Genomic DNA, 23,840 nt, shown 5'->3' with positions numbered 1-23,840 from the left:
AGGACAGAACAGAATTAAATACTCAATGAAACAATAAAGAGGAGTTCTCCTTCTGGGAGTGAAAAAAGGAAGGAAGAAAATAAGAAAAAGGCAATATAGTTGTGGTAAACATAATTAATAATGATTAATCAAAGGCCAAATAAGTACACTCTATTGCTGTAAGTATTTGCTCATCTGCCTTCACATAAAAACTTAAATGACTTCTCATTCTTAATCTGAAGGGTTTAATATGACCGTTAACCGTTAACAGCAACTATAACAACTACAACTCTTCTGAGAAGACAGGTTTCTACAGGGTTTCAGATCATGTATGGGAATTTTTGATGATACAGATGTGCATTTGTGAAGTCAGGCACTGATGTTGGATGAGAAGGCCTGGCTCGAAGGCTCTGTTCTAATTCATCCTGAAGATGTTCGGGTTGTGGTGAGGACTCTGTGCAGGCCAGTCAAGTTCTTCCACACCAAACTCTCATTTATTTATGGACCTTGCTTTAAGCACTGGTAATGTTTGTCATGTTTGAACAGGACAGTGCCATCCAAAACTGTTCCCACAAAGTTTGGAATGTCTTTGAACCAGCAAACCCAGACTCGTCCATCGGATTGGCACACAGAGAAGCGCGATTCATCACTTTAGAGAGCACGTCTTCACTGCTCTGGAGAACCGTGGTCTGGTGCTTCACAATTCTGCATCCAATGCTTTACATTGAGTTTGTTAATGTAAGGCTTGGAAGCAGGTACTCATCCATGGAAACCCTCACCATCCACTGACCCTGCAGTGAGATTTTACGTAGCGTACCCCCTTAGTTGCCATCATTGGCTGATTGTGGCTCAAGAGTTGGCAGTTCCTCTTGTATTCGGAAGGTTGCCGGTTCGAGCCCCGGCTCCGACAGTCTCTGTGGTTGTGTCCTTGGGCAAGACACTTCACCCGTTGCCTATTGGTGGTGGTCAGAGGGCCCGGTGGCGCCAGTGTCCGGCAGCCCCCCCTTTGTCAGTGCGCCCCAGGGCAGCTGTGGCTACAATGTAGCTTGCCATCACCAGTGTGTGAATGGGTGGATGACGGAATGTAGTGTAAAGCGCTTTGGGGTCCATAGGGACTAATTAAAGTGCTATACAAATACAGGCCATTTACCATTCCCAATCGCTTCTACTTTGTTATATTACCACCAACAGTTGACAGTGGAATATTTAGTAACAAGTAAGTTTCATGACTGGACTTGCTGCACGCTGGCATCTTATCAGGGTACAATGGTGGAATCCACTGAGCTCCTGAGAGTGACCTGTTCTTTCACAAATGTTTGTAGAAGATGCCTGCATGCCTACATGTTCGATTTTACACACATGTGACCCTGGAAGTGATTAGAACACCTTGAGTCCACGATTTGGATGGGTGAGTGAATGCTGTGTAAATGCTCCTACTCTAGCTTTAACTCACTTGAATCCTGCAACTTCTACTAAAATGAAATTATTTAACTGGCCTAACACAGCAGGCTGGTGTGTCCAGCTTCGCAGGCCTTGGCACAACCAACTCGAGTACAGGTGGCTGGGAATCAGAGTTTGGACACAGGCAGTCGATTGCTAGAACAAGAATTCATACATAGAATTCAGAAGAACTTTTTGAGCTGTTTTGTACTGTGATATTGTACTCAATTTATTAAGCTAAGTTGTTTATTGTGATTTGCTACTGTAAGACTAATAAAATTACAAAGTATGTCTTATCCTTTTTTCAGCTGCGGGTACTAAGCTCTGTAGATAATGTAATCCTTTTTTTTGCCTATCATGGCTTTTACTGGTTGCCGTGACATATACGAATCGTTTACAGTTGAAAGTAAATTAAGCTGTTGTTTTTGTCTGCGGCATCGTAATTGTTTGCCAGTTATTATTTATTCTGAAGTATTTTTCTCCTGCTATTAACCCTGATTCATTGCCTCTAATATTTCTGCAAATACTCCAAAACACATTCATCTCTTTGGCGTTTTTGTAACTATAGCCAACTTTTTTCCCCCCTCTGTTTTGCCAAAAATTTATGACATGAATATTGCTTTTTAATTTATTGCCAGTGGAATTCAAAATATTGCTTATGTAAACAAATGCAGAGCCAATAATTTTGAACTGGGCATATACCATCAATAACCCATGCAGTTACAAGGAAAAACTGAGCACATGGATTCTCTGCCTCTTGGCTTATTTAGATGTCGAGGAGCTGCAGAATCTACACAAATGAATGCACACATACATGCAGACATACTTGCACTCCTACTAACCCCTGCTGATAATTAAGCCTGGGCAAAAGTTTAGACCTGTTTTGTGAAGTATGTGGCTGTTTGTGTGTAAGTGGTGATGATATCGGAGCAATCAGTGCTATTGATCAAAGAGATAGGTGGGGGGTGGCAGGTCGCTTAAGCCAACTCTCTCACACACACGCACACACACACACACACAGAGAACTACCATCAAGCCCTGTTTCAGCCCATTCAATCACATTCGGCTCAATCCCATACACCACTGGATGAGGCTCACACAGTGATCCCCAGAGAGCAAACCGCCTGTCCTGCACTTTTATGTATGAAGGTTCTATTCAAGAACCTTTTGCCACCAATCACCACCTGCTATTACTCCACGCTGATGACTTAACTCTTTCACTGCCAAACTAAGAGAACAACTTTTTAGTTAAAGCAAGTGTGCCACTTCCAATATAACTGCCGTGAGTGTGCAATTCACTGAGAAGGATGACTGCTAAAGGCCTGGAAAAAGCTGTATTGGATGTGTGAAAAACAGTGTTTTTAATAACACACTAATGCACTTCCAAGGAATCAAATGACACAGATGACTGATTGTAATAATTAAAGCACCAAATGCCTAAGTAGAAGACAATGCCTAAGAGCTTATGAGTTACTGAATTACTCAAATAAAAAAAACTGTCCCAACAGGGCAAAACTATTTTGTTGGACTTTAGTTGGCACAATATTACCATAAGCAGCATAGTATATTTTTAGGTATGCACGTGTGTGCTTGTGCTGGTGTTTGAGAGACCTGTAGAAATTGTCTGCCTGTGAACATGTTTTACCGATGCAAAAGTGCAGCACCTGTGATAGATACAGCTTTATATTTTTATAGGTTGGCTCAAAAGGAAAGATGTGAGTGGTCTAGCACATGAGTATTGAGCTAAGTGCTCAATTTGTTTAATTGTAAATGGATTTACAATAATTTATATTAGTATTTTATATTATTTATATTTACATTTCATATATTTGAAATATTTATATTTCAATTTTTCAGAACTTTTACACGATAATACACACATACACACATACAGTGATGCATACAGTGCTTTATGGGTGTATTATCTAGTAATGGTGTACTCTTTTTAATCACTCATTAAAAGCTTTTTGTCTACTTAAATTGCTGCTTATGGTTATAACTGCTTATAATTAACCATTACTACTACTATTAATACAAAACTGCCTTTCGCTTAATATCTCTATTTTTGCCGTTTCTTTTGGTTTACGAATCTAAACTCCAGGAATAACAGCAATTTTTAAACAACGAAAAACAAAAGAAAAACGTCTTTTTCTGCCTTTTTTTCATCATCTGCCTCCATCTAACCCTATCCCTAGCCACACCAACACCTCTTCATGTTCTCCTTCACTACACTGATGAACCTTCTTTATAGTGTTCCTCTTTTCCTCTTGCCTAGAAGCTTTATCTTTATTCATTTGTCCAGTATATCCACTGTCTCTCCTCTGCACATGTCCAAACATCTCAGCCTTTCCTCTTTAACTTTGCCTCCAAAGTGCTCAATGTGAGCTGTCCCACTGATATACTCATGTCTAATCTTGTCCATGCAGGTCACTCCCAGTGGAAATCTTTAGAGATCCATCTCTGTGACCTTCATCTTCACTTCGTGTCATTCTGTCAGTGCCAGTAACTCCAGACCTTACATCATAGCAGGTCTCACTACAATCTTGTAAACCTTCCCTTTCACTCTTGCTACTATCCTTTTGTCACAAATTGTCTCCACCTGCTCCACCCTGCCGGCACCTCTCTTCTTTATGTTTCTTGTGCACTGTCTGTTGCTTTGGATGGTTGACCCCAGTATTTAGACTTGTTACACCTGCTTCCTTCTCATTCACACACATGTATTCTGTCTTACCTATGCTGACTTTCATTCATCTTCTCTCCAGGGGATACCTCCACCTCTCCGGGCTCTCTTCCACCTGCTCCTTATTCACACTACAGATCACAATGTCGTCTGTGAACATCATAGTCCATGGAGTGTCCTGCCTGACCTCATCTGTTAACCTGCCCATCACCATCACAAACAAGAAAGGGCCCAGAGCCGATCCCTGATGTAATCCCACCCCCACCTTAGACTCATCTGTCACTCCAACTGCACTCCTTACCACTGTCACGCTATCCTCATACATGTCCTGCAGCAAACTCAACATTCTTCTTATTGTATGACTTCCTCATACAGTAGCACAGTTCCTCTTTTGGCTTTCTCTAGAAACGCAAAGGCAAAGTGGGGGTCCTTGTTTATATTTCTCCATAAAAAAGAAGAAAAGACAAATTTGAAAACTAATTGTGAAATTAGAAGCAGTTACAAGATGTACTGTTGTGGATATATCTTGGCTACGTAGGAGTAGGAGATGGATTTTATTATTCCATAGTTACAGCATCACACTATCTTCATGTAACCCCAAAAGAAAGAAATCAAGAAATCAAAATGCAATGCGTACCGAATTACGACAAGACATTAAAAATAAATTAACACATTTCTAAAGTCAGAATTCTCCTCCATAATGTCGTTTGCCATTAGTCTCTATCAGATAGTACCAGGAGCCCCTCTCCTACATTGCCAGATTGTTTATTCATGTGGATGAGATGCTTGAAGCTGAAAGTACACTAGGTCAGTTGACAGTAATGTATGTATCCAATAAACTAGCACAGCCGCAGCCTCATCTTAAGCTGATACAGCATCAAAAGGGAACAAGTTAATAATAGTTTCTCACTGGACTGGTGAAAAATAGTCTAGTCTTTGAACAGCTCTAAAACACGGCATAAGTTTCAGCATCCCAAAACATCCTTCTTATTACCAGTTTATTTTCTGTAATGTATTATTGTGAAGTGTTCAGAAAAAAGCCCCTCAACCTGATGTGAAAGTAAAGTTAGATTACTGGAAGCATAGGATGCACTTTAATACATTAGAACAGACACTGGCTGTTAAAATTGAGGTAAGCCAGAAGGAGACACCTGTAAATATTGATGATGAAAGTAGCTAAAACAATCATGCCTACTACTAACATTTATAGAGACATTGCCGTCACAGTTTAGCCTGAACAAAATAACGAAGTACATGCTGTGAAATAGATGTTTTTACTGTAAATTGATAAGAATATTTGAAAGCAATGCAATAAAACCCAAAAGACATTCTGGGCCTTTGTGCATGGAAGCACATTATCTTGCATCTTGTCAACTAGTCATTGAGACATGAGGAATAAGGCTGGTAAATTGCAGTACAAACATTTTTTCCTAAGAGTGGCTACAGATCTTCTTGTGTGTAACAAACACAGAGAGAAACACTGTACAGGTATTTTTTTAGAATCCTTGCATTCAGTAGTTTTGACATTAACAAGCGCTGCACTTAAAAAAAAGCATCCTCTGGCTTCTCTCACCCATAAGCTGATAGAATAAACTTTCGATTTGTCCACTTAATACTGGTCATTTAAATCAGATTCCTCAATGATGGTACTACGTAAAATTTCCCGCCAGGTACAGGATAACATTTCCAGTGTAACTTAGTCAGTGTCAACATAAATAAACTAAAGCAACGATTTACACTTCTTTCTTTTAGCTGAACTAAAACAACTGCTATAGCCTTCCGTGGATGTAGAGCAATGAAATAGATTTGGTTAAAGTAAATAATGGCGACACAACTTGATTATGTTGCGACCATGTGTCTCAGCCTGTGCCATTCACAGCCACATTGCTCAGGTATTTACAGATGAAATTGTGCTGAAGCCTTGCTAAAAAGGTGTCAGGAAATGTGATTCTGTAATACACTGCGAATGTAATGCTTCGCTCTTGCCAGAACAGCTGAGGCTCATTTTATTCCTCTCTCTGTGCTAAGGGCTGTATATAAAACTGAACCTAATGATGTTGAAACAAGCACGTGCGAGCTTATGTGAAAGTGTTAGTGTTCGAGCTCGAGTGGAGCTCATGCGCTTACCTTTGTCCAATTGTGATCGAATGTGTGTGTTCTCAGGAGGGAGGAGTTGCTAGACTGTGGCTCGTCAGGTAAATGAATGGTGATGCCTCTGTGTCTCAGTGGTGGGGACTAATTCAGTTTCAAAAGCTGCAGAGCATGCACTGATAAATCATGCACCTGGATTTATGCACCAGTGGAACACATTCTCTCGCTCGCTCGCTCTTTTTTTCTTTCTTTTTCTCTCTCTCTCTCTCCCTGCTTACCTTTCTTTGCATGTCAGCCTAGTATTTATTTCACTGGGTGTTGCCAAGTGCCTTGGAGCCACCTCAGTCTTCACGACCAATAGGCAAGTTAATGAGTTAAATTTAGATTTGAGAAAACAAATAGAAGATGGCAATACAATAAGCAGTCGCCATCAACAGGGAATCTTTTAAGTCAATTTGTGTAAGTAAAAAATATGTTTGAAATTTTCACCAGAAGTTATATATTAACATTCAAATGAGCTCCAATTAAAATGGTTTGCTACCTAAATTATTAAGGGCTCCATGAGCTTAACGTAATGTGTGAACAAACAGAATGAGTCAGAGTGAGTCAGTGCCCCTAAAACCTCACAGTAAAGATCAAGGTTAAGGTTGATCTGGTTTAAGGTGGGGAAATAAAAAATAATCTAATAAACAAGTCACTAAATCTGTAGTAAAAGTTGTACATCTTAAATGAAATGGTTCTAATTCCCAGCTCTGATTTTCACGTTTGAGGCATTGCAGTTTGACTTATTTATGTGTGAAATTTCACACTCACATCTGAGATAGAAAAGCAACGCGAATGAAATGAAGTGCTGACTTTTTGAACTTGGGTGATCTTCCGTGCTGCCAGGCTTCAATCGCCGTCCATGTTTTTGCATTTTATTAGATGCAGACATCAAGTGCCTCATGCATTTACATTTTAGGCTTTTGGCAGACAGGAGCTTACATTAGGAGGAAAATGAATAAAGCAAGAAACTAGAAAAACACCAGTAAAGCAGGTCAGTGCTGAAAACAAGGAAAAAAGAAAAACAGAGAAAGGATATTGCCAAATAGACAAATATGTAATGAAAAACAGTGCTTAGAGTATCTTCCATATATCAGGTAATGTCAAAGAGGAGGGATACCTACGAGCATACAGTAGGTTCATCTAAAGCACTCTTGCAAAGCAATACAATATAAATATAAATATAATATAAAATATATGCAGATATTATTTTGTATACTGCACAAGCTAACATCATATTTACATTTTAAGTAAAGTTAAGTTTTTGGCAGAAAACCATCAAAGCTTGTTTATTAATTTGTTTATGCCCCTTTTGAACAGTGACACTAAAATTAAATAAGGGTATCTTATTTAATCTAATGTAAGAAAATATGAAAAGAGCATTATCTAACTGGCTCCTATCTCCCTCCTAAAGTTATATTTAGCACTGACAAACTTGCAGCCTGTTAAATGTCAGCTTGTTACTGAGTAATCAGGAGATGTGTTTCACATCTCAGCAGGGGTGCCATCATACTTTCACTTTGTATTTACTGAGATTTAGGTTTGTTTTGATTATTAAAACTGTCATGTCACAATATTTTTAAAACTTTACTCATGATGAATTTGGCGTGAACAAAGCCTGAAATGTTGAAATATTTCCTTATGAAACTTTTGAGTAAAAGCATGTTTTTTTTAATTGGAGGACTAGAGGAAAGAGAGTTGTTATGGGAACCAAAATATGATCCTAATTCTTTGCACTTGACATAGCTTTGACATTGCTGGCAGAACTCGATGGCTTGATGTTACACACCAAACAGATGTTTTCAGTGCACTCTACAAGGACAACAATTTCTAAACCTTTTTGATACAAATTATTATTATAATTATTGTGACCTTTGAAATTGGAGGTCATAATGCTACCGCTTATCAGAAGCATAATCGAGCAGAATAGAGAGCTGAAGCCATGCTGGATGAGGATTTCCCCTCCTGAAGTCCATATGGAAGAACAGGATAAAAATGGTCATAGAGTCAACATAATGTCAACATGATCATCAACGTCCTCTCAAGAATAAAGTTGGCAAAAGGACCTCCTAAACTTAGATCAAAATGTAGAGATGAGTAACGTAAAACTCTCCAACCCATAGAAAGGGCACGCCTCAGCGGGGTAGTTGGTTCAATCTCCCTTTTGATCAAAGAAAGGCTGAACAAAGAAAAGAAGAATGCCATTTTTAAAGTGCAGAAATACATTGCACTCCATAACAAAGTAATCAAAATGAGGGCACATAATCATCTTTGATCTTATTCTGTCCTTGTGTGTGTAAAACACACAGGCAAAATAAGTCTTTCCTTCTCAGCAAACACAAAGACTTTTTAAAAGAATATATTTCTCGAAAATAACATTAAATTTTCTTACTTTCCGTTTTGTTATGTGTATATGCTATACAGTAGTATGTAAACATTATGCAATATTAGAAGTATGCTTTTTTCTTAAACAATTTCCAATACAATCCATGTTGCACTTAAGCTAATCTTCCTACACCATGGAGTCTCACTTGAACTAGTTACAAAAAGCCTTGAATGTCTTAATAATTCAATTCAGTTCAATTATGTTTTATTTATTTAGCACCAAATCACAACAATCACCTCAAAGCACAGCAGTCATATGAATAATGACAATATCCTTCATGTCAACTAGAAATGGTTTCAAGGAGCCTTTATTCTACTCAAACCCGCATACAACCAGTTTTATGAAGGTGAACACCATCTTTTTCTGTGACCTAATAGGGGTCTGACTGCATTGAATTCCTGCACAAGCCCAAGTACATAATTGGGCATGATATTATGACCATCTGGCTAATATTGTGCTGGTCCCCCTTCTCCTCCAAAAACAGCCCTGACCCATTGAGGCATTTAGGTCTTCACTAGACCCTTGAAGGTGTGTTATGGTATCTGCCACCAATATTTTAGCAACAGATTATTCAAGTCTTGTAAGCCCTGATTTTGCACCTCCAAAAATGGGACTTATTCGTTTAACACATCCCACAGATGGATGGCCACCTTCTTCCATTGCTCATGGTCCAATTTTAATGCGCGTTGTTGGTGCTTTCAGTGATCGACAACTGCTAAGAGATGTCATGATTAACAGCCTAGTTGGTATATTGTCATTCAGAATTTTTAACTTCTTTTTACTCTCTCCTTAGCACTTTACTTCGATCCATTATAAAGACTCTTTGGTACATTATAACTACTTTCATCTCCAGGGAGAGACAGTCGATAACACAACCATTTGTACATATGTTTTTTGGGGGGTTTTTTTACACACTGCCCCCCAGTGGCAGTAGACAGGCCTGCAAAGACGTACATACTGTACATCAGTGCAAAACCATTGCACCATCAAACTGAGCCATTAAGGATAATTACACTCTGTCCTTGTAGTCATGATGATAGCTGCGTCCTAGCAGAAAGTTGTGTCAAAATGTTCTTAAGTACCAGTTTTCTTACTGATTATTAATTTGGTGCTAACACCACTAATAACGTAACGTAATACAAAGATGAATGCGTTCTCCCATGTTTCATTGAATTCAAGCCAGCACTTCCCAAGTTACTAATGAGTCAAGTCACAGATGGAGATGATCCATTGCTACCATCCAAACAGCAACTGCTGTCTGCTGTTGAAATGAATCGGGGAAAGACTCCAGGAGGTTAATTTACATCATACGAAATAAGGCACACTTATTTGATATTAATGTAAGATTATTAAAAGGTTTAGCATTCAGAGTGATGCGTGCATTCATGATTTGTGTTGATTCTTTATGCCTTACTCTTACTGACTCAAATTCCTGACACTGGTCAAAACTGCATCTCAACATAAAGAAGACAAACTTGTTTGTTGACCAGTGTTTATCCCCATACATAAGCAGTTTCTCATTCACTCACACTGACTGTTGATGAACAGCTGCTGTCGACCACTAAATGAGTTATCACGTTCAGCATTAAAGTCCAAAATGTTTGAATTGAACTAATCAGAGGAACACTGCTGCTTGAAGTCATGGAGATTACTTTTTATGAGTTCATCTTTTTTTTTTTCTTTTAATCAGCCCTGATATAAAGTCTGTCTTTTAACTTTTAAGTCTTTATCTTGATTGGCTGCAGCAACTTCACAGAACTTGAGTGTCAGCCTATTTAATGTCAATTCATTCTAAATAAAGAGTTGAGTGTGGAAATTAAAATTTGCTGAGCGAGAATAACGAAGATGATGAATTCAAATAAGCCTTTTTCAGACATGCACTACTCTTCATTAATCTGATGACATCTCAACGTGTCAGCTTTATATCTGTATGAGCACCCTGGTATCTCTTCCTTAAGTCTGACCAGAATGCAGTTTATTGGACAGCCATATACTTGTGTCTCACTAAAGCACTCTAAAGATTGTCCTAAACACCAATACCTTGCACTGTGCACATCAAATTTTATTTTCAGACATTTGTCAATGATAGTTCTCTCCACATACATAGAGAATGTGTGATCATGTTATGTCAATTCTAAAAAGTGCTGATCTTTTACACACATGGAAGTCATTGCAGAAGTGATTCGGCTTACTCTGACACTGCCGTAGGAGACCTAGTTTGTAACCATGAAGATCATCAACATGAATAATATGAACAAAAGTAATGGGTTCTTTATTTTTAAACTCAGGCGTTTCAAGTCCCATCGCCACAAGTGTATACAATCAAGCACCTAGCCATGCAGTCTGCCTTTATAAACATTTGTGAAAGAATGGTTGTTCTAAAGAGCTCACTGGATCCTAGAATAACAGGATACCACTATTGCATCTTTTTTGTCTGCTAATGAAATATCTTCCCTCCAAATAAAACGTTTTAAGAGGTATTGTTTCAAAGTAGAAGGAAGCACACCACTCCAGCTGCAAAGTGGTAGAGTTGCAGAGCCCAGTCACCTAGTCGAGTGTTGAGACACATAGTAGTACGTTAAACTTGCCAGCGCTCTGTTGACTCAGACTTGCAAACCTTCTGAGACATTAACATCAGCACAAAAGCTGTGTGCCAAGAGCTTCAAGACATGGGCTTCCTTGGCTTAGCATCTCCTTTAGATTTAATGTGTAGATGGCCCAGTGCTTTTGTCCATGCTGGTATAAAACAACGTATATTTGTGACTGTGTAGCATATCAGTGACACTGGTATTATTACATATGGAAGGTCTGAAAAGCATGGAACTATGGAGAAAGGGTAGATCCCAGTGAGTCATTAAAGTTTCTTTACAACTTAAGTGGCTGTAATGAAATTTTAATTGGTCTGTCAACAGTTTCAAAATGGTACCTGTGTGGACAGTGTATAAAAAATAGCACTGAGGTAAAATTCCTCTTTCCTACTGTATGAACTCTCTTAATATTGTATGATTAATGAGGACTGTAGAAACCATTTTATATCAACAGTGCATTGATGGTGCCCTCATAGCCACTGAAGAAGTTTTCACTTTTTTCTTGATACTGATACTGACATGATACTGTAAAACGATTGCATGTCACTTACATCAGGTCCAAACACATGTACACACACGTGTTTTCTCCTGCATGTGTGTAAATTTAAGGGAAGACGTGATGAAGGTTTCTTGCTAAAAATTTCCTTCATAAGTACTTTATATTTTTTTCACTCTTTCTATTACTATACAGTAATTAATGAGCCCAAAAGGCAGTGTGTGGAAAAAAGTATTGGTATGAAATGTACTAGAAGTGTTTTTCATTTTTCCTTAATAATGTATGCAAAGCAAAGAAAAGATTCAATTTTCCTTTGTCACCAATTCTTTGGGTGCCCATTTTAGCAGGTAAAGCCATTTAATTGGCGACTGAACTAACTATCTGGCACATACGGATACAAAATGAGATCATTCTGAACTGTTCCAATAAAAGACTATAAAGAGTCTCTGAAGCAGCTTATCGTGCCTTTGATGTACAGAAATCAACAGAAGTGCACATAACAATGGAAGGATATACATTCGTTTAAATCAAACTTTCAGATTTGCAGTTCAATTCACTGTTCAAACTTGTAAAGCAAGAAATGTGTTGCCAAAAACAGACATGGCAGAAAGTCTATATAAACAAAACTGAAGCACAAACATATACAAGGATGTACAACTAAGAAAAATATTATTACATTTCTAAGCATAAATCACCACTGAAGAGAAAGAACTAAAAAAACAAAACATGAACAAAAATATGATTGAAATACAACAACAAAAAACAATACAAAAAATACAAAACCATTACAGGAAATAGCGCAGATCAAGTTCCTCATTCAGCTCATTGAGCCCATCTGGAGCTGCAAACTCAGATCAAAAATCCATTTAGCTTCTGCCTGCAGCAGAAGTTGGTTGTGGTCCTCACCCCTAGTGGGATACTTGATTGACTGTGTAGCCCAGAATTTTAATTCTGTCAGCAAGTGTCACGAAACAGTAAGAAGAGATTTCCTATTGAGGCTTTGTGTGCAGCACGGTATACTCTCAAGATGTTAGTCACATGCTGTAGTATGTAACACCCAGCCCACTTTAAAACATTTTAAAGATTCATGACTTCAATTAAGCATTACTAGAATTTGTCCTATTTTCCTGGCACAGACACAGCCACCCACAGGGCTTCACAGAAACACAAATTTCTCTATGGTCCTTCTGTTTTGTCTCGTACACTTGTCAATAAAAACAAAAGACCAGACCAGGCCGGACTGATTTCCCCTGCCTGTTTGGAAGGAACATACACATAGATACACACACACACACACAATAGCCCTGACTCTGGGCTGGTCTAACAAAGAGTCCAGCAGCAACAAGCAAATGCCAGAAAATAGCTTTCACTTGTTGTTTCTCAGTATCTAGAGATCTGTTCTCTGGAAGGGCCTCTCTCTGGCTGTCAAAACGCAGACACGCAGCACAAACAGAAATATGCTCGCACATATACAGACTGATTTTCAGTGAAACAAAAAAGAGACAGAAGAGACAGAAAGGACAGATGCTCATTCAGGAAATGAAAACATGCAGCCAGGGAAAATAAGTAAGCGGGTGAGGAGTAGCAATGAGGGAGAGCTTTTGAGCAGTTAGATAATGGGCGTGTGGAGAATTTTGCCAGGGTCTGTTTATGAGAGCGAGCATGCCGACGTGGATGTCTATCTCGTATACAAGCGAAGTGTGTTTGTGTATGTCAGACAGAGCAGACCACAGGGGTATTTTTTTGACCAGCTGTAGGAAAGTGATTGGCTTGTTCTTTCTTGAATGACAGCCCCTGTGCTCCAAATGGTCAGCACAGAGACTGGCTGGTTCTCAGCTTCCCTCATTATTTTCTTTTCCAAGTCAAGATTTCTTTCATTGCTTTTCTCCCACTGATCTCGTGGACTGCTGAAATCATGCGTGTGTCCTTTACTAACTTACACTGTTTTAAACATTCCAAAATATGATGCACATCCTCACAGAACTACATAAAATAGCAGTAAATATTTTTCTCAAGTATCAAGTAAACCAACTAATCTAACATTAACTGTACATATCACTGACATACATAGTAGGCAGAATCATGCAGAAGTATGGGCAACTCTGCACGCATGCACATAGCAGCTAGTGAGTAAACTCTGAAATTTGCTTCAGGCACTTTGTGGCCTTTGTTGCCGTAAATTACCTCAGTTCTTGATTAAACAAAACGTCAAAGTGTCTAAGCTCTAAAGTTGCTTATAAAACACGCACACGTGCACACACCTCAACATAAACTGTCACACAGGCACGCTGTATGCAGTCACACACATATATTTCCAATTACTCATTGGTTTGCCGCTTAATGATTTGACTTTGGAGTAGAGGGAATTAAATGGTTCACTAGGCAGACTTTTGCAAGGTGTTCAGCATCCACAGCTTTTTCCTCATCTTCATCCTCCTCTTCTCTTCCCTATCCTGCCTTCTGCCCCCCACTCTGCATAGTAATGCCTTTGAATTGAGCTGTTCATTCAGCCAAGCACAGATAAGTGTAGAAAGCGGGATGAACACAATAGGGAAATAGAGGGAAAAAAAAAAAAGAGGATGGGGGGATTGAGCTTTTGGGTGAAGAAAAAAATGGTTTTGTTCTCTCTCTTTTTCTTTTTTCTTTTTCTTTCTCTGGTATACCTTGACAAGGGCAAGGAGAGTAAGGTGACAGCTGGACAAAAATGAATTGAAGTCATCTGCATGCAGCCAGAAAAATTGTCAGAAGATTTTTTTTCCTCTTTCGTTATTTTATACCCAACGATGAGGCGATCTTAACAGTGACATCAGGTTTTAACATTTCATAATTGCTTAAATGGCAAGGTGGTGCATTGGCAGTCTGTATCTATATGTGTGCATGGATGCTTGTGTGTATTTATGCAGATTGTAGATATAACTGTCATTGTGCTTCATATCAGAAGCCAACACTACAGGCAGTTTGGAAACAGAATACTGAAGGACAAACATGCAATAGAGAGCACAGGAGAAGAAAGCTTGAGAAGATTTAATAGCAAAAGAAAAAGATAAGGGTTAGAGGGGAAGAAGCTATTGTAGAATTGCACAAACAGCTCCAAAGAGTAACGCTAGCCCAGGTGAATAAAGGAATATCTCAGTTATGGAGACATTTCAGACTTCCAGTGTTTTGATGATGCGGTATGCAACTATGAATTGAGCTCAGCGCACATTGTTTGAAGTCATAAGAGGCTCCCCGAGTGCTCAAAGTTACCAGTGCTGTGCTGACTCAAAAACCTCCTCTGGTATTAACATCAGCACAAAAACTATGTGACAGGAGCTTCGTGTCGTGGGTTTTCATGACCTAGCAGCTACTGTCCATGTAATCTGTAGGTACTCCAGTACTTTTTTTTCTATAGTGTGGAAGCTACTTTAAAAAGTACCGATATAAGCAGCAATTACACCTGGCAACTTCCACTTGATTGCTATGATTTAAAAGAAGAGAAAAAATGCTGTTTCCAGTCAACTTGCTTTAAAAAGCAAATTTAATGTAACTTTAAGGTTTGCATTGCTGAATCATCAGTTACCAGTCGTTGCACAAGTTAAACAGTATTGTCTTTCACATGATCAGAGTGGCTGCTTGATCTGTTGCCTAGCCACTGATGGATGTGTCCAAACTTCCTGCAGAACCACGACAATTTGTGGATTTGTGAGATTTTATGTCTTTAGGTGTAAAAGCCATAACTCTAGCTATGTCATGGTCAGGAGCATAACTATTAATGTGCTTGCTGTTTTTATTTATTTATTTACTTACTTATTTATTGGTGACATACATACAATACTACGCTGCAACCTTCTCTTTCAAAAGGCATACTTTATTTATTCCATAAACCTTTATGGAATAAATAAAGATTAAATATGAAACTGAGAGGAATTCATTGATAAAAGAAGCACTGTCCACTCCTTCACAACAGTGGAAGTTCAGTAGCTCTGAGCTAAGTGTGAACTCTTGACCATTTCCTCCTTTTGCAGATAGCATATCTTCAGGGGTACACTCTTGGGTCACTGAAGAGTCAGCTTAAAGCAGGCTGTCTGTGCAAGTTATTTTTTTCCCATACACTCATGCACTGCCCTGCCCACTCCATGTCTTATCTGAAATAACACATGGCTGTCTAGTGTCTTGCTCTCTTCTAGTTACCTGCTAGGCTATTAATGAGGCTTCTTCCCAGTGGTGTGTGCAAACTGTTCTGTGCATGTGTGTGTCGAAAGTAATGCATGGGGGAACGGGGTTGTGTTGTGTGTTTATTTCAGAGAGCAGAGGAGAATGCACAGAAGTGAAAATAGTTCAGGGACTGTGGTGAGGTGGATTAGTGGGCGGTTAGAGGTTCTCCCCGTCATGTATCAGGTCAAGTGAAGGAAGAGAAACTAAGTAGGAGGAAAGAAAACAAGAATGATGTAGTGAGAAGAGGAGATCATTTTAACGAGTGCCTCTTTTACTCATCCAGTGGGATTCTATAGTATTTGGTGGGATTCTATAGTATTTGGTGAAGTGAATGCCATCCTTGTCTCATTTCTCTTTTCCATGTAAATACAATTTATTTTTTTTAGTGGGTGGTAAAGACTCCAGTCAGTCACATTTAAGTCAAAACAGCAAAGGGGGAATGCACTGTCAGGAGATGTACTTCAGTAGCCTGTCATTGAAATTTGACATCAAATAATTATGCTTACAGCAAAACATTGGAGAGCAGCTCATGCTGTCAAGCCATGATGTGTACAAAACAACCAGCACATGTTCAGTCATGGAACTGCAGCCACACTGGGGCTGTGCAGATACACTTAAAATTGCAGATAAATACGACATTTTAATTAGGCATCACTGCAATCCTAGAAGTGTTAATTAGGCATTATTTGCTTTTCAAGATGCCTTTTTTTTTTTAATAAGATGAGTTTTTAGACAGTATACCAGCTGTGTGGAACAAAGGGCTAATATAGCAAAGAACTGTAAACCTCATCAGTTACAAGCCTCTATTACTTGTTGGGACACATAAATCAGTCTAGATATGAATTGATGTGAGCAGGGAGTTTCTTAATGCATACGCAGCTTAATACAATATGCAATTTACTCCTAACATTCCCTACGGTTAGACTGTCCTATGGTGGGCATATTAGATATGTAGACTCATAATTATTTTGTATGTTTTGTGAGTGAGCACCTTCAGGGTAGGATGTGGTGAGTGGAACAAATACTCTTGTTCTGAAGTCCTGAAGCTGCTTGTTTGTCTTCAGGCTTGTGGCTTTGATGTATTTAATTTGTGTGTGTTGTGTGTGTGTGTTTGTGTTTCTCTCTATGTCTGTGTGTATATGAATGATTATGTTCATAGGCTTTCTCTGGGAACTCCAACTCAGAGAGTGCGGTTCGCCATGAGCTCCAGCAGGGAATCGTGGCTCGCTTCCTTAGGCTCATCCCGTTAGAATGGAGCGAGGAGGGACGGATTGGTCTGCGAATAGAAGTTTACGGATGCTCCTACTGTGAGTGGAGATAAACACACACACACATACGCACACACACAGACACACACAAACAGGTTTGGAGAACACCTGCAATGTCTCTTTTATATTTCTCTTACACACACGGCTAATCTAACACCTGTAACACCTTGAATCTTCACACATTATTAGACAGAACAATAATCAAAGGTGGAGGCATTCATTTGCATATTAATTGCTTTACAGTCACTTGGTTGGTCTGGAATCACAACACTCAGATACAACAGCCGTTTAAAGAAACCAGATAGATTCCACTCCTAAGTAAATATACTCCTAGTAGCCTCACAGGCTTTAAACATGTGCAGCCTAGCACTTAGCATTTCAAATTGTGGATCCATGTGGAGAACCTAATGATGGTTTGTCAGCTCCAATCAAGGCACAATGGAGCTATTTCTGCATGTGAATTAAACACAATCCCAGCATGAAAGCCTGCCACGATACATACATGCACAAATAAAATCAATTTGCAGCAATATGCAGAGCACGGCTGCAAACTCGCAAACATGTACAGATACACAAACACTCATACACTGTCTCTCGCTTTCTAACAAATGCATCATCCAGGGAACTGGCTCTCTTGCAGCCTCTTTGCCCTCATCCTATTAAAGGCTGCCAAATTGATTCTGATAACAATTTTCAATTAAGGCTCTGCATAAATTACGGTTATAAGTGACACACATACATCTTTCATTCGGGAGATGTGATTGCACTATGCGTGGATATGTTTGTGAGGGAGGGGGTGTGCGCGTGTGCGTTTGTGTGCGTGAATGCAAGGGCATGCGTTGTATTCCAGTCAGTCCTCGGTTCATTGATTATATTTTCCTTGTTTCATTTCCTTCCCATGTCAAAAGAAAAGCATGACAGTAATGATAAGGACCACAAGATGTGCTGCACATACACTTAACACATACAGATGCACACATGCGTGCATAGGCGCTCCTAGCATGAGCAACACAGCCATTCAGTTCATTTCAAGCTTATACACATTACTTCTCCCCACACATTTATAATCACACTTAGCTCATTTTGTTGGTATTGTCATTTGACTTTTCTCACACATCAATGGTGTCAGTGATCCTAACATGGAATTGCTGGGGCTTTGTTTTTACCTAAGACAATAAGAGATAATGTATTTTGAACAGATCTGGTGAAAGAGCTAGCTTTAAAACATAATAGAATTGGAACAATATCTGGATGCAGTTTTCCAAATTTGGAAAAAGTCATAGTATTCCAGTAACACTCAGCAAGATATATTTCTCAAATTTAGCAAAAGAAATGTAGGAACAATCAATAACTTACATAACATTGGGCATGCTGTCAAGCACCAGTGGTTCTGGAGTATTTGAGCAGGATGTGAAACATACCTTATGCAGCCTATACCCGCAAGCACTTTGAGAAAGAGGTTACCACTTTACTTTAGACAGCAGAAAAAGTTATATTGGGCTTGATCCAAACTCACTGTTTCACATTGGCATTGGCAGTTCTCTGTGTGAGGGGCAGAGGCGAATGGTCAGACTGCTTTGAGCTGATAGGAAGGCAGCAGTATCTCAAGTAACCAGTCATTACAGACGAGGTATGCAGAATAGCACCCCCAACATGTTGAACCATGAAGCAGACGGCTACAGCATCAGAGGCCTACACAAAGAGCTACGAATAGGAGCTAAGAATAGGAAACTGATATTACCATTTGCACAGACTTATCAAAACTGGACAACAGGAGACCAACAGGTGGACCATTCAGATAGCAGGGTCAGAATTTAATATAAATAACATGAAAACATGGATCCATCCTGCTTTCTTTCAAGGCTCAGGCTGCTGTTGGTGGCACACTTTAGGGCTCTCGGTGCCAACTGAGTATCATACTTGAGTATCACTGCTGACCATGTCCATCCTTTATGACTACAGTGCACCCATCTTCTGATGGTTGCTTCCAAAGCATATCTCAAAACTCAAATCATCTCAAACTGGTTTTTAAACATGACAATGAGTGCCTCCAATCTCTCTACCCTTGAAATTTTGAAGTTAAAGGCAGAGACCAGGTGTGAGATCCCTTGCAGTTAGTTGCTGTCTTTCAGCTTTGCTTAATTGAGAAAGCAATAAAATAAAAACAGGGATAAAGGAACAAAAAGACAGTCTGGAGTCATTTTTGACTGAACAGCATTGAAGTGCAGCCCAAACCAGACAGGGAAAATTTACAATTTATAAATGTATAAATGAACAAAAACATAGTTACTTCATTTCATTAGCAACCAACTTTCAACCTTGAGCAGCATACTTTTAAGGCTGGAAGCAAGTAACAAACTAATACAAAGCGTATTAGCTTTTTTAAAAGGTAGTGCACATGTTTCTCTCTGAAAACAGCATGGCAGCTCAAATACACGAGGGGAGGCTTAAAAATATGTTTATATATTTATGGAATAAGGGTGAACTCTTCTATTAGAAGTTGGACGTGAGGAGAGTTCTTATAACATTTCCTTCTCTCATGTCAAATAAATAAAAACTTATAGTGCCAACTACTACGCACGTAGTTGGCATAAATTAAGACACGTTTTTCTGTGTTTAATTTGGTGCAATTTGCAGTAAATTGCCGGCTGAACCTGATTGATTCAGGTTTGTGTGTTTGCATCATTGTTTGGTGAAGCAGAGAATTTGCGCACATCAACACAATCTCTATGCATTTGTAAATAAGATGGAAATTAATTTCAAACCTTTGCCAATCTGTTTGAGAGTTAAGGCACTCAATCCAGCTGAGTTGGGCCAAGGAAGCTTGCCTCCCACCAGATGCCTTCAGACCAAAAGCGGTCACCCAAAGACAGTGCTGATTGGTAAACCTCTGAGGACCAGTTGTTCACAGCAACTACTTGCAATTGATCCCACACAGGGGAAAAAAAATCAATGGGGTCACTTCCAAACCACCAGTTTTTCTTGGTCACATATAGACTTTACAGTCTTATTTTTATTTCTAATCTGATTGAGGTTTTCACTAAATAGCACTAAAATAAAAAAGAAGACGAGGAAGGAAATCAAAAAATAAAAAACGAAACAAAAAAAAAGAAACCTACTTGCTTGTCTCAAGGCCCAACTAAGCTCAGAGAGTTTGTGTTTCTGACAGATATGAATGTTGTCCACCACTCAGTGACATCTGTTTTGAGATGTATAATAAATGCAAAATAAGGAAGACACATGCTTAAAACTCAAGTATCAGCAGAAACACAGAAAGAGGGAAACACAACTACAACTACACATACACACACACTCCCTCTGGTCAGGTGCATCATCTTTCAGAGTTGTCTGTCATCTTTGTTTTGAAGCCTGCAGTGGTTCCTCATGATTATGCTGTCACTGCTTCTTTCTTCAGCATTCAGTCAGAAAATGAGAACTCATACATTTGTCTGTTCATCTAGCCATCCTTCACTCCCTGACTCTGCAGTTCCCCTAGAATCAGCTTCTTGTAAATGTTTTTCCCGCTTCCCAGCCGGAAGATGAAAGACGGGAGAAGTACAGTGTTGGGCAATGGCAGAGAAAAGAGGATGAAAACAGAAAGCACAAAAGAGAAGTAGTGGGAGGAAAAGGAGGCAGATAAATATAGATGTTATGTTTCCAGCATAATCACCAAATATGTTGGTTGTAGATGATAATTCTGGGTTCTGAAAATGTATGATAATTAAATGCAATGCCATATTATGACTCATCTAGGACTATGCAATAAAAGGCAGTATCTGTATGCATGTGTGTGGATGTGGTTGTGCCAGAGGTGCAAGCTGCAAAGGAGTCATGATTCACCGTGCTGTGGAATTTACATGCTCATTTCCATTTTGATTAACATAGGATCAACAGCAAATCAATTACTTCATAGATGAGTCGGTAAATAGTAGAAGCAATATGTGAGAGAAAGGGGAATCAGACAGAAACAGAGAGTACAAATTTAATTTTCCATACAAATGCAATCTCTTTCACAGCTGACTTTAACCCGTGGCTTTTTTTTTATGCCAAAGACCAAATCTGTTGTCAGTATGATGTATCGCCATCATAATCTGTCAAGGCTAAGAAATGTACTTATGGAGATTTTCTTCTGAATAGTATCTAATTCTAGAGTAAGCATCAGCTTAAACAGCATCATTCTGGCTCTCGGGCTCAATATTACATTAGAGTAAGCATGGGAACTGCATGTATGGTGTTGCAAATAAAACTTGCTTTCATGACAGATAAACAGTCTGAAGCAATTATCTTTATTTGACCAAAGGAGAAAGTTACATCTCAAGTATTGTTTTCAAACCAACACAGATATGTGCTTTAAAATGTGAATTCGTTTTCAGTGTTATGAAAGGGAAGTCAGTTTGTGTTTACCAGGAGAGAAAATTTCACATAGTCCAGAGTGCCACTAGAAACCATTGTCTCTGGCTCCTCCCAGCAACACCTGAAACAAGTTTCTACTAACTCGAATGGATACATTAGATCAAGAAACATTTTATACTATCAAGGTGAGGCTTGTGGTTCCTAGTTTGATTTATAGTTACTCTGATTCATCACAATAGCTTCACATTTAAAACTATATTTTAATCTGTTAGAATGGGTTAAATGTTTTGCAAAAACAATAAATGGGATAAAAAAAAAATAGTACTTTACGTAGGATTAAATTAAAATCTCTCTCCGCCCACAAACTCCACCTACACAGTCAGGAGTTGAGCAACCAGACTTGGCACACAGGTACATCTTAGACCCCTTTAAGGTTCTTATCTATAGAACCATATGTTATGACATCATCATTTTGCCTAGCAGCCACCTACCAATGAGTGATAATAACCCATATTTAACATCTATGCACTCATAATACCCATCATATAATTTGAATTTCACAACATTAATGGTTAATTTATATCGGCAAAACTCATGCATGGTATATTATAATGTGATCATGTTCCCTGGCAACCATTTAACAATAGGCAAGGATGCACCTTTGCACCTGTAAAACCTTAGAAAAGCATTGTATCATTTTAGTTTTGCAAGATTTTGTAGCACAGAGAACATGAATTATGCACATCTATTATTTCATCAAAATGTTGCAAAGCAACCACCTACCAGCAGCTAAAATGACTAATTTACACTGTTTACTCACCTGTATAATTTTAATTTCATGACAGTAACATCGCATTTATATCCACAAAACTTTAATTATGCATGCTATACTATGATGATTGTGATTATGTCATGTTGACTAACAACAACCTGACCATTAAAATCAAAAACCAAACATTACTGTAGCAGGATATTTACAAGTTAATTAAATATATGCGTTCAGGCCACTGACAATTCGTTTTAGAGAACTGAAGCTAGTATTTAAGCAGTTGAAAAATGCATTATGTAGTTATAGTTTAACATTTCAATGTCAAACTTCATTTTGTAGTTTAAAATGTCAGAGACTTTTTTTGGCATTAGCATAATTATAAGCAACCATAAACCATTTGTATTTGCATTTTTTGTGTGTGCGCGCATGCATGCGTTTAATTTTTATTTATTTGATTATTTTATCCACGTTGATCCATATCCATATATGGCGACATATAAAACTGTTGGACGCTGAGATACCACCAATGCCTGTACCATAAATGTGACAGAACAAAAATCAAAGTGAAATGACTGAAGAAAGATTGGAAACTAAAGACACAACCAAAATAAATAACAAGTAGAGCAGAGTGGAGAGTAATGGAGAAAGATGAAATTGGAAAGAGTGGGGTGAGGGTGAAGCAGCAAAAAATACTGAAAGCGAGACAGCATTTGAGAAGTTGGAACAAAGGGAACAGATGTAAGTTCCCTCTACCTCCCCTCAACTATTTATCAGGAAAGGCATCCTCAGTATATTTGTGTATTTCTGTGTTTTATATAAGTGAAAACCCAAGAAATCATATAAGATTGAGGGGCAGTGTGACTGTGCATCATTATCCCTGTATCTCTTTCCCTAGCTATGTTATCCCATCATTTCCTGTGCTCTCTTCTCTAAATTCTCCAACCAATCTTGCCACATATGTGTTCTCCACTAACCACTCGAACACTTGTCATGATGATAGTAAGACTGAAGAGATGCCTCAAGCACTGCTCTTTATTACTGAGCTCAAGGTCTGAAAATCATCCTCATGCCACTGCTTGTCTCTTTTGTGAGCTCCTTCACTTATACGTATAGTATATACACATAGCATTTCTTTGTACTTTAACTTTGTTTAACATGACACACATGGCTTGAGTTCTCCTAGATTAACCTCGGCTTACACTGAATCTGGGATAAGTTGGAGCTCCCAGCTCAGTCTGCATGCAGGTGTATCTGTGTGGCAGTTTTTAAATGTGTAAAAAAGGCATATCTTTTTTTTAATATTGCAATTATTTTTAATCTTAACGTATAGCATTAAAAAGGAAACATGATTAATAGCAAGTGTGCCAGTAAACAAAAAATGTGTGTCAATTAGCCAACGTGTTCTTCCTACTGTGACATATAAAAATTTTCCTTTGAAAAAGGCAATTTGTGGCATGTAAAGCCAGAAATTGAGCTGGCAATATAATATCTAATTTAATTTGCCCTTTTACACATTCATCTATTATTAGCACACCTGTTCTTTTAAATATTACT

At 38.6% G+C, this 23,840-nt stretch overlaps 1 protein-coding gene and 1 long non-coding RNA gene across 3 annotated transcripts in view; both read left to right on the top strand.

Annotated features, from left to right (window-relative positions):
- The window catches only part of cntnap2a (contactin associated protein 2a), a 385,507-nt gene that overhangs the window by 177,059 nt on the left and 184,608 nt on the right, over nt 1-23,840 (top strand). For both annotated transcript variants that reach the window (XM_005912066.2, XM_005912065.2), the window contains exon 4: nt 17,056-17,203. In XM_005912066.2, the coding sequence (XP_005912128.1) occupies nt 17,056-17,203 (148 nt within the window). The remainder of the gene's footprint in view (nt 1-17,055; nt 17,204-23,840) is intronic.
- On the top strand, nt 1,060-16,195 carry LOC121812000. The gene is made up of 3 exons (XR_006052807.1): nt 1,060-3,948; nt 4,182-6,799; nt 6,853-16,195. It is a non-coding gene; the product is annotated as an uncharacterized LOC121812000 (long non-coding RNA).

This window comes from Haplochromis burtoni, unplaced genomic scaffold (assembly GCF_018398535.1).
Source record: "Haplochromis burtoni strain Fernald_Lab_line unplaced genomic scaffold, NCSU_Asbu1 Contig_1, whole genome shotgun sequence".
Taxonomy (NCBI): Eukaryota; Metazoa; Chordata; class Actinopteri; order Cichliformes; family Cichlidae; genus Haplochromis; species Haplochromis burtoni.
This window is presented reverse-complemented; position numbering and strand designations above follow the sequence as displayed.